At 43.7% G+C, this 12,425-nt stretch overlaps 1 protein-coding gene across 2 annotated transcripts in view; it reads left to right on the forward strand.

Annotated features, from left to right (window-relative positions):
- lpp (LIM domain containing preferred translocation partner in lipoma) overlaps positions 1 to 12,425 on the forward strand; it is a 118,885-nt gene that overhangs the window by 73,028 nt on the left and 33,432 nt on the right. For both annotated transcript variants that reach the window (XM_031875323.1, XM_031875322.1), the window contains one exon: positions 10,776 to 10,872. In XM_031875323.1, coding sequence (XP_031731183.1) covers positions 10,776 to 10,872 — 97 coding nt within the window. The remainder of the gene's footprint in view (positions 1 to 10,775; positions 10,873 to 12,425) is intronic.

Here is a 12,425-nt window from a genome sequence, read left to right on the forward strand (position 1 = left end):
GTGTGTGTGTGTGTGTGTGTGTGTGTGTGTGTGTGTGTGTGTGCGTGCGTGCGCGTGATATTGGTGATAGGTACAAGTAATGAACCTGAAAATACAACTATAACATAGTGAAGACATAGTGATATTGTCTTCACAGTGCAATTAACAACAAAATGCTTTTGAAAAAGTACACCCACTCATATCTAAGTATGAGTACGCCAATTACACCTGTGAACTTCTCTGCCCTCTCCAACAATTATCTTTTTTCTGCTCATGCCATTTAATAAAACAAGATTATACTAAGAAGCACAAATAACAGGCTTTGCACTGTGCTCATAATAATTAAGTCTCTCCCGATAATTCTTCACCTGAAGTGAACTGCTGAGTAAAGCAAATCTCTCCCAATCTACTGTATACTACATGTTATCCAAGAGTAGCACATATCAGCCCACTCTGTCCGAGTTCTTGGTGTTTACTCTCTCTGTGTTTGTTTAATACAGAAGCAGGCCACATAACTTCAGCTGCCTTTAAACTGAACTGCTGAGGTCACATGTCGTGTGTGTGTGATATGCTTCAAGTTCAAGTGATTTTAAAGGAACGCTTGTAAGCAAACAAAGGGTCTGCTTCCATTCAGTGCAACCCACTAAACCGCTGGTATCTTTCCCTGAGGCCTGACAAATGTGTGGACTTCTTTTCCGTATTGATGAAACATTTTGAAACCGGCCTTGTTTACAGCTATGCCTTCACGGGGCACATTGATGTGTTTCTTGGCGCATGTAGACCAAAGAGAGATCACCTCTCATATATCCTCATGTGCGTGCACGAGAGCAAACAAAGCTCTTACAAATATTGCCCCATAGAGCTGCTCGTGGTAATGCACTCGACAGGGTACCATTAATGTAGACACAGAAATAGTGAAAACTCAACGGTCTAACTGCACAGTTCAGTACTATAGAGTTCAGTCTTTTCACATGTTTTCAGCAATTATTTTTCAACTTTAAGTTGTGAGAACACTGTTGCTAGGGGACTGATAATAAAACAGACATTGCCCTGTTTTGTTTTCCAAAATGCTTAATGATGCTGCATTTCAGAAATCCTTTATAAAACAAGCAGCAGAAAAGTAACCTCCATTGGCTCCAACATGTTGGAGTTGTATTCATGTAGTGAATACCACAGCAGTGGGTCACTCCAGTTGGCTCCGCTTTTAAACACAGTAAACACGACCCCTACTTGAAGGCACCGTATTCTATGCGCAGATAGCATAGATACTTTTTTTTTTCATCTGAAAGCTGCATCAGGTCGGGATGTGCATGAAAATGTGATGTTGATGTTTAAAAACTATGCTGTGAACTTTGTGAGGTTTCAAAATATCAATAGTTTAGTCGGGAGGAAATTTTTTGGCGGCGGATCTGCAAGACTTTAGAGACGGAAGCTTAAAAGACCAAAAGGCTGTTTGTAACTAATGCAAACACTGTGTCATTATGTTTCCACTCTAACAGTGGAAAGCCTAACCCATTCTAATGACTAGGATTAGGAAGACGAGGTGAATTGTATAAATATAAAGCTAGAAATAAATGAATGTTTGAATAGGAGTCCGTGCAGAGACCCCTCTTCTATTGGCTCATATCAGTTGACTGACTTATACCTGCGGCACACATTCCTGTCTGCTGTACACCATGTGCTCACCAGAAGTCATTTCAACTCCAATGCAGGCCAGACTGGGTGACAGGGATCAGCTGCATGCCTCTAGCATTGCCCGCGTACGTGCTCCTGTATATAGCTACCGCCGTGCCGACGACCATGCTGTCCGATGACATGGTGTTCGGTGGTGGTCCACACGGGCTCCGGTTACAGAGTAGTTTCATAGACGAGAGGTCGGGGATGGAAAGTAGGTCTCCTTATGTTTCACGGTCTTCATGCCAGCACATCAGAAAGCTTTCTTCCAGGAGCTGATTCAGGCTTTAAAACAGGACCGCAACACATCTCCAAGGCAAATATGGCCACCAGCGACAACAAGAACAGATTAGATCCATTACGGGTAACAGGGGCGCAGTGCTGATGAATATGAGGCACTTTTATGTTTAACTGAATCATTTTGTGAATAGGCCTTTGCAAATATGGAAATAATTGGTTAAAAGTGAATAGTTCATTTTTTGTATTGTCATTATGTTTATGGTCAGATAGTGTGTGTATTTAAATTGGTTTAATAGAAAGCTTTTCATTGTAAATCCATTTTGAGGACCGCTAAATTAATAAGTGGATTACTAATTGGGTTTTTTAATAATTCACTAGCATTAATGACAAACTCGTAGAGTGGACTACAGAATGAACTATATTTAGTGTTAGATATATGAAACCGCGCAGCTGGAAAATGAGAGGCCCACTGTGGAGTTTTTAACCACTAGCAGGGCTTCAGATGCTTCGACGAGGGCGTCCCGAGGAAGTCTTTTGACAGCATGCTACTTGTCTTCTAGTGGAAAGTGGATACATCAGAAAGCTGTGCACTATTATGTAAGTGCCATAGCTAACAACAGTAACTTGCTAACCTTAGCTCGCTAACAGCTAACTTGTCAACTGCACCCCTTGTAGACAGACATAGGGTGCTAAAATAATCCTTCGACATCTGAAAACCTAAGTTTTTTTTAGCTAGCTACAGGAAATTTGTTAGCTTTTTTTCTGCCCTCGGTTGCATATTGTGGGGCCGATTGTTTTCCCCTCCGGTGGGCGTGGTTCTCTGTCTCTATAGGAACAGAGATATAGTTTATGTTATTAGTAGCACCTGTGCTTTTCCTGCTATGTTGTTTAATGATGCTCTTTATTGATGGCCTTAGCTGAAGGAATATATTTTCCAATAAATCCATTAGTTTAGCGAGATGGCTCACTCCTTAGCTACTTTCATCATCAGCTTCGGGGAAAAAAAAAAAGTAGATTCTCTTTTAGAGTTTCTCTATTTACTAGCCCAACGTGGCATTTTTGCTTGCCCCAGGCAAGCGGGCAGTCCTTGTTGTTGAGCTGTGTACGGTAACGCACCATTTTACATTGAGCACATAAAAGCTGCTACAACCAATTGCTTTAAACGTGTAGAGCTGAACCCCTTATTTTTATCATAGTTATTACAAAACTGCACCAGACTGTGTTGTCTCTTCATGTCAACATATTTTGTGTGTTTATTGGATGGCCGGTTCATTCGGTCAGCGGTATCCCCCTCAGTAGATCACAAGTGTTTGTCACATAACCGCTTCATAAATAATCGGCCCCTGCCATCCTCCTCTCCTCCGGCCCCGCTCCGAGACGAACGGCTCAGCCTGTAAATAACCGGCCGGATCGATAGCCTGTCACTGCAGCTCGGCGAGCCCTGGCACATCCGCAACGTCTGAGCAGTTTGTTTATTTTCCAACCCCTCCTCGCCGGCCCGTAGCGAGGACATGCAGATGTTGTCCTGCGAGCACTGAGATTAGTCCCGCAGCTTTGAATACGGCCAGTGTGATACAGCGGCATGCTGGGTGACAGTTGGATGAACCCTGTATTCACTGTGTCATGTGACGACAACAAATTCATCAAATTCAAGCGCTGGTCAGCGGAGTGACACCGTCAATGAAGGTATTTATCATTCTGTTGGTTCAGTCACCAGGCATCCAAAAAGAACCACCTGCAGAAACAGTGGCCCCTGCTGGCTCCTGGTGGACATGGTCTCCTGTCTGTTGCAACACCTCTCTGTGTCCCACTCGTCTAGCACGTAAACAGATTCTCTCTGTTGCTTTTACTACATTCCTCTCTGCCCTCTCAACACCCTATCACCCCCGTCCCCGTCCACAAAAGGACTCTTTGGCTCGGAGTCCGTGCGACGTCTTCACTTTGCAAACATTTGTTTTCTCATCAAAGGAAGTGTCTGGCTTTGTGAATTGTTCTCTCCGGCATTTATGCTGGGTGTGATTCAGATAAACCACCTCACTGTTTGGGTGGAAATGTTAAGGACACATCGTGGTTTGTCGGGAGGCAAAAAATGAAAAGGAGAAAAGAAAAGGGGAAGTGCAAGCCGCCAGAGTCGACCTGCGTGAATCTTCATTACGTCCACACGCGTGTTTAAATGGAGACCCGTGCGGCCACATGAGGAAGCAGCAGGGGAGAACCAGGGAAACCTGCATCCTGTGTAATCTGGTGTTTTGCTACATTCGTGGGTTTTGTAATGGTGTACAGAGAGAGAGAGAGACGCCAAATAAGTTTCATCTCCATCCCAGCGATTTGTTCAGTCATTTGTTGTTGTTGTTTTTTTTTTTCTCAGATCGCTTGTGGCTCCCCTCTCTGCACTCACTGATTTTCAAATATCTGTTTGCAGGGGGATGTGTCAGTTCCGAACAGATGACCTAGTTTTTTACACACGCACAATCGTAACAAACATTGAAAGGCCCTTCTCCACATATATTACGTTTCTGCCAACACTCTGGAAACTCGTCCCCTTCTTTCACAGGAATTCAGTTTACAGCAAAGAATGAACGGCCGTGGAAAATGTCAATTATGGAATCGGTTAATTTTTAATTATCGCGGGCTGCTCTGCACACTGCTGCTCTACAGTTTGCTGGTATTATTATTATTTTTTTTATTCCGTGGCATTTAATTGGAGCTGAAAACAGCATGACCTATTTTGTTTGGGGAGAATGTGTACTTAAAGCGGGGGCCTCCTCCGCAAGGTGGCCCTGAGCTTAATTTGCAGCACTGCGACGGCTTCTCCTCAAAGTGTAATGCAGATTACTCATAACCTGTTTAACATCGCAGCGCGCAGCCAGCTCATCAGCTGGATTACATAAAAACGTGCGAATCCTTTCTCAGACCTAACGAGTTCTCCTATTAACACACGCAGCCGCCAGAGAAATGACTAAGCAACTTTCCACCTCCAGTGGTACTTTTAGTCAGGTGAACCACTTTTATTTGAAGTGGAAATACCTGCTGAAGGCAACATCTCACCTGTGTAATCAAAGCAGATGTGTCCTTTTTGTATTATCATGAATATAACTCGTCTCTGGTCAGTCTCCAGAGGCTGAATCACAGTAAACAAGGCGCACTCCAAGGTTTGTGTGTCAAGGTGACACAAACAAACTTGAGAAAATGCATCTCTGCACCGTGGAATCAAATAAATCGATGACTCTTAATACACACTTAACAATACATAAATAAATAAAAAGCATATTTAACATCTAAGTGTTTAACCCATATGTTTTGATGCCAGACACACGACATGCTGAAGCCCCCCCCCCCACACACACACACACACACACACATACACTCTCTCTTCTAAACACACGCATGCAAACACACACATAAGTCACATGAAAGATAGTGTGACTGATCCAGCAATCCTTTCATTGTTGTGGTAAAACAAGAGTCTCCTAAGCTGCTTTAATCACTCGTTTATTGTTGCGGCAACAAATGCTTTTTTTGGGGGGGGGGTATTCCAATCCAATATAAAAAAAAGTCAATCCCCTCATGAACCCTAACTAATGCAACGGTCCATTTTGCTGTTGTTCGTTTATTATTACTATTATTTCTTAATAAGCCGTTTTCCATCTCAAAGGCTCTGCGTCCATTTTCAAATCGTACCATTGTGATTTAGAGAGACACAAAGAAACAGCCAGGATGTCAGATTGAGAGCCGAGTAAAGCTTCTCTATTAAAAGCCCGAGTTAAAGCCGCAGCTCCGTCGACACTGTGTCGCATTGTAAAGTCCATCATCATTTAATCTGTGGATAAATATGTCCGTGAGTGATTATGTCTTTCTTCAGTTTGCGCTGATCGTGCAGGAAATGTTGAGCCATTGTAAAAGGTGAGACAATAGCTTTTGGTTTTAAGGTGGAGTATTTTGGGGCTCTACAGGAAGTAAAAAATAAACAGCTGATAGACAGCTGCAGGTTCAGAGACACAGATTAGTGTTTAGCGGCTGCCCCCCTCCTCACTTGCAGCTCAGTGGGTAGTGCTGCTGATGCAGTAGCTCTCCATCTCATTGTCTTCGCTCGTTGCTTTTGAACTGTGCAAAAAAAAAAAAGTACCAGCCTAAATATGAGGATGTAACTCATGATTCCTCAAAGGTTCAAATATAATTTTCCTTCAGAAATATATATAATATAATGATTCTGCAGCTATTGTGCATCCCCCCCCCCCCCCCCCTTTTTTTTTTTTTTTTTTCAAAAGAAACAGTTTGGTCCATATTTGTAGATTCCAGGAGACTTTATGAAGTGCAATCAGACGATACATTCATCTGTTCAGAGACATGTTACAATGGAGACAATGTCCTCGGGGGCACTCCATGGATGACAGCATCTTCTAAACATCCATTTGGTTCAGAACAACGATCTTCAGCGCAGAGTTAGCCTTGACTTTAACTGTAGCTCTGTTCGCTCCTTTGTGTCGTAGCAGCAACTCAAATGTGAAGAGATCTGATGCTTAACTCACCAGTGGGATGATGGAGATAATGAAATTATTAACATCGTCATTCTTCACAAAACGATCATGAATGAATAATTAGCTTGTAATGAATAATAATAAGATGTAATGAAATACTGGCCTGTACAGTGTTACAGCGAAGCTAACCAAATATTGTGTTAGCACGCTCGCACAACTTCTGTATTATCACATCGTCACAAACACATAGTGGTGACACTTCCTTGAAGTTGAAACTCATAAGGTCAATAGGCTTTAATAGTTGTTCCCCTTTTCAACAATCCCACTCAGTCTAAAATATATTTCAATACTAAAATTCAAAAGTGCGACTTTAATAGTTTTTTTCAAGTAATGTTTGACTGTAGTAGTGTTGCAACAAGCAGAGTTGACCCACAGATCTGTAAAGGGGACACCAAAAGTGTTTGGTTTCCCAGCTATAAACGGCCAGCTGGGAGCGCTTGAGAGCTTTTGGAGGCCCAGCGTTTAGGTTTGTTTTCCAACTGAGACGCTTTGGTTGCGGCACTCCCATTAGGAATATTTAAAGAAAACTCCTCTAAGGTCTTTGCCATAGCTGTTGATGTTATGTTAATGGTTCCAGCTTCCTGTCCACCTCCACTCTTTTTGTTCCACTAAACAAAGGTGTAAATCCGAAGCCCCTGAGAACAGTCGTCTCTCCCGTTCACTCTATCGCTGCAGCAGAAGCAGGAAAGACAGAGCCTGAGGTTTGGTCCTTAGTGGGACGCGATGCTGTCAGGGTATCAGGTGAGAGCTCGTACTGAGCCCCCCACCACCTCACCCCCACAGACACTCCACATCTCACTTAACCAGTTCTGACACAATGCCAATTCCACAGTGGGTGGCGCACAGAGCTTCATTCATAGACGTGGCAGCGGGGCCGCCGATCAGCATCCAGACTCTCTACTCTTGTCTGCTAACCTCTCGCCGTCACGCCGCATCAGGTCGCACGCAACGGCGGTCACTTTTCAGATGTTATTGTTGTTTTATGAGGGGATCTGGCATTTTGCGACGGTTTCGTCAAGCGGGCATCATTTGAAGTTGGCCCGTCAGGATGTCTCTCAGCGGTATTACGACTGATTGAAAAGCAGATGACCTGAAACTATAAGCCTCGACATACGGGGGGGGGATGGATAGGTGCAGCCGCTAACCCGGTCGCCGCCGAGTTTAAGCGCTTACTTCAATGAAACTGCGGCGGAGCTCCTGAGGGCTCAGGCAAACAATTTACAGAACGGAGCCAGACCTAACTGAAAAACCACGTCTGCAGCAGGTACAGCCGCTGTATGGTTCCCATTGTTGCCTCCGAAAAAAGCTGAACAGGAACTGCGAAGCAATCATAAAGCATGCAGGGAAGCAATTTCTTTCTCTTATTCAAGTGAAAAATGATTCCGTGCTGTCACAAAAGAGTCCCTAACAAGGTGCTTTAAACTCTCTGGCAGTGCATTGCTGCAGGGTGTCAAAGAGTGGATAAGCTATAAATGAAGCTTAAACTCAAAAGTCTGTTTCTGGTAATAGCAGCGTTTCGTTCCCTCTCCAGTGTGCTTTTGATGTGGAGCTCAGATTAACAGGGTTAAATCGTCCTCCTCACTGTCGCAGCGTAACAGCATGGGCATAATGAGCAGGTTGTTGACAACAAGAGCACTTCTTTTAGGTGACTGATTATCTGTTCTTTTGTGCAGGTAGGAGAATTCAACCTCCTTCACGCACACCTCCGAGGACCGTTGTGTGGTTATACAAAAAATAAAATAATAAATAGGGCCATGCAATCTGCGGTGACAATAGAGGAATATCCAAACGCTGAGGAATGTTCCTCTCATCTCCTCCTAATCCTCCGTGATGCGATCCTGGCCGTTTACGGTCGAGTGGCCGAGGATGCACAAGGTGGCAAGCGATCCGAGAGCCCTGCCGCTCTCTGGATAGCGGTCTGGCACGGCGGAGAGATGTGCAGGTTGAACGGGTCGATCCCTCGGAGTAAATGAGGCCGACTGTTTGGGCTTCCATTATCGGCCCGCCGTGTCCCGAGAGCAAAAGGCAAGGATCGTAAAGTCGTGGCTGCTTTTGATACATAGTGGACAGTAATCAGAGCTCAGCGTTTTCTCGCCCTTTCTGGAAATAAACTCAGTGGACCATTGCCTGTTCTTACAGCAAACCTACTGTGCGTCTGCAATACCAGCTCTAAAGTTTCACGCTCAGCAGGATTTCAGTCCTGGATGTTTTAGAATTTCTATTGGAGTTAAAACAATGAAATTGTGCTCAGAGTTTAGCTCTCTGGAGTCTTGGATTGCGTCCGACATTCCACACCAACATGCTATTTAGTACGCTGTACTGGACACTGTGCCGGCATAGATATCCCACAATGCAATGCAGACGTGATGTCAATGTTTGTTACTGACAATGGCGGACAGCAATGTAACGTCAATAACGCTGTAATGTCATTACGAGTATCTGGTTCTACTTTGCTGTTCGTACAATATCTTTCAAACTAGTTCAGACTTTATGATTCTCACAAAAACGTTGTTTGGTCACTCGAGATTGGCACGGTTACCATGGTTACGCATCTCCAGCTCACAAGTATAGTCTCTCAGGAAGTGACGTGGTTATTACAGTTCAGTGCGTCCAACAAGATTCATACTACTATTTGTTCACACAAAAGAATGATGAACGATGCGATTGTACACACGGGCGACTGTGGCTAAGTGGAGAGCAGGGCTTCAATCAGAGGATCGATGGTTCGATCCCCGGCTCCGCTAGTTGCATGTCAATGTGTCCTTGAGCAAGACACTTAACCCCTAAAATTACTCCCGTAGCTGTGCCTACGGTGTGATAGTCTGAATTATAAGTCACTTTGGATAAAAGCGTCTGCTAAATGACTGTAATGTAATGTTCAGTATGAAGTACATAGTGTGTGATTTTGGACGTAGCGTTGTTGTTGATACACAAGCTTTTCCGAGTTACGTGCTTGTCTCGTTTTTAGCTGTCGGTATACAATGGAGAAAAATTTAAATGAGTTTTTTCTTCCTGTGAATGTTGCCACAGAAACCCAGTTCATAATACAGCAAATACATAAACACAGCAATACTTCCTTACAGATATTAACTTAATGCCACTTTAATTTATTGTTGAAGTACTACCGACTATACTTCTGTTCTTGAAACTGACTGACACATACAATGAGTCAATTTAATGACAATTACATGCATACAAATCCAGTCGTCAATAACACCAGAAGACACAACCTGTAATTACTTTCATTCTGAGTACAAAAACATTTCTCCACTCAATCTCCTATTGACGGATCTGATTCCTTTATGTGACAGAGTAAACCGTGAATACATTAGTACAAAACCCGTACCGGTCGCTAACATCCACCCAGCTCCCAGATGTCACAATTAGGAACACCACGAAAGGTCAGCTCAGATCTCGACCCGCGTTACAATATTGAAAATCAAATCTACTGTAAAGATCCAGCCGGCGCCCAGATCTAGGGAAGGTCGCCGGAGCGCCACCGATTGCAGGAAGAAAGCTCAGCCACGCAGCACGAAGAGATACAAGGTCAGGCCTTCGGGGCGTCTGCAAATGACACACACCTGTGACGGGGGTTGCAGCGTGATCCGGGGGGGATGATTGGCAGGAAATGTCAGGCGCAACGTGTCAGCCCCGCGCAGACACACAGATGATGAGAGCGGAGGGCAGGCTCACGAGCAAAAAGGAAGAGAGCAGCATCTTCAGAGAGTTACGTCCTCCTTCTAAAGTCTCTCGAAGATTAGGCCGCGACGCGGCTCACACCTTAAAGTCTTTTGTGCTCCGAGTGAGAGTAAGGAACTATCTCCTGACCCATCGCCCCCGATGTGCACGACTTAAAAAGTAGCTTTGCCTTCCTTTTTTCCTTCTGTTATCATTATTTTCCCCAAATACAAGGATTAGTCAGGGTCATCGTTTTTTTCCCCCCACATGCTTGTATTCCACAGAAGGATATGCACAACCTTCTGGGCTGCACACCGCTGGGGCCTGAGCCAGGGTCAGATATCTCAGAGGGGGGAAGGCAGACTGAAGACCATCCGCTGCATTTTAATTACAGTGAATGTGTTTTGTTTGACCTTGAGAGAGTGCTTCGTCCTGATTTATTGAAGTCAGGGTTTTTTATTTCTCTCTGAATCTTTAAGCTGAACCTGGACGTTTTTTGTTAAGCAATACATCCCTGCACTGTTTTGCTCTGCATTTAAAGCAGCATTCGTCACAGGTGACATTCATCGGCGAGGTGGAAACAAATGCAAAGAACCGCCAACATGTTCTTCATTACCTCGGTCGGCTTTCGTCAATCTCAACTATGTTCCTCTCCCCGGTTTTCAGGGCGGCGCTCACATGGCCCACCCGGAGGACGAGCTGGAGCGCCTGACCAAGAAGATGCTGTTTGACATGGACAACCCGCCGTCCGAGGAATATTTTGGTAAGAAAGATGGCCACACACACACACACACACACTTGGTTAGCTTTAGCCTTTTTCACAGCAGGCGTAATTAATGAAATGATAAATAATAAAATGGCCGGTAACAATCACTGAACTCACCGGAACACTTGAATAGAACGGGAACTGCGTTAATGTTGTAAGTAACTCCTGTGCTTTTCCTATCATAATGACCTGTGGCAGTTTAACCCCTAATGCAAATGGTTAACGCTAGGGTTGGTAATCTTGAGAAACTAGCAAGGATATGCTAAATTTAAAAAATCTTTCAACTGAAGAGCCCAACCATGAAGTTAGCTAGTAGCGCTAGCTCCAACAGTTGCTAAATCCAGCAAGAACACGTCGCCAAGTCGGCAACACCGACAGCCCGTCCCTTCAGGCCTCCCTCCAAAGACACGCCACCCAAAATGATCATTATGAATGTAAACAACAAACACGGTTTTTGTTAGCACTCGCAGCTTTCAACCTAGCAGCTTGTGGAAGACGAGCAATACATATGTATGTAGTTAGACATAGCAGGTAGCGCGTCCAATCATTACATTCGGGCCGAATGGGCGTTTGATTTATTGATTGCTGTCGGGATGTGATGAGAATTTTAACGAAAGTATCAAAAATGTTTTTGAAGAAGATTACCTCTATACACAGAAAAATAATGGTTCTTAAATGGTTCTGCTGTGGCATCACTCCAAAGAACCATTTTTGGCACCTTTATTTTTCTGTGTGTAGCTTTAAGCTTATTATTTTAAGAGTAATGGGGCGGGGCAGCTAGCTGTTCACACCGGGCATATTAGCGTTTGCTAGTTTTAGCATCTGGCTAGCATTCTGTTTGATGCTAGGTGCTACGTGTCTGAGGGCTAGAAAGGAGGGCCGTATCTGTATACGCTAACTTTATTGAACATTTCTATTTCCTCAAGTGAATTTTGGAATGAAAGCAAAATACTACATCATGCTTGGCTGCTTTCTTCTTGCTACTGAGAAACATTTTCTAGCTAGTAAGACCAATTTTAGCATCAGAATATCAATAAAGTAAAGCTGCTCACCTAACACCTAAGAGCTTCAGCAATTAGTGATGAAGCATATACCGTACATAAAATTATATAAATTAAATGGAGTTTTTAATTCCTGTCTGAGCCTTTCAGTTTAGACACTGTCTTTGCTACATTACAGTGTTTACACTTGTTTAGCTAACCAGTCACAGATCTACAGCAGCCGAAGCATGTTAGATAATTATGCATCTTTTCATATTGGCAGAGCATGCAGTATTGTCAGAATATACATTTTTATTTGCCCTTAATTAACAGTATTTTTAATTACAAGATGTCCAGTGTTGAACATTGAGAAACAGTTATAAAGATTTCAAACAACTGTTATAAATACGGTATCGTGATAGGTTCCTTTTCCTTGTGCCCGTTATGCTTCACATATCGTAGTAATATGCTTATGTATTTGAATGTCATGTACCGGGGGTTGCTCCTTGAGTCAAATGCTGAGGCTCATAGTCTACCAAGCAAAAGATCATTACTGCTATAAGTGGTCCT

This window comes from Anarrhichthys ocellatus, unplaced genomic scaffold (assembly GCF_004355925.1).
Source record: "Anarrhichthys ocellatus isolate YVR2014 unplaced genomic scaffold, GSC_Weel_1.0 scaffold88, whole genome shotgun sequence".
Taxonomy (NCBI): Eukaryota; Metazoa; Chordata; class Actinopteri; order Perciformes; family Anarhichadidae; genus Anarrhichthys; species Anarrhichthys ocellatus.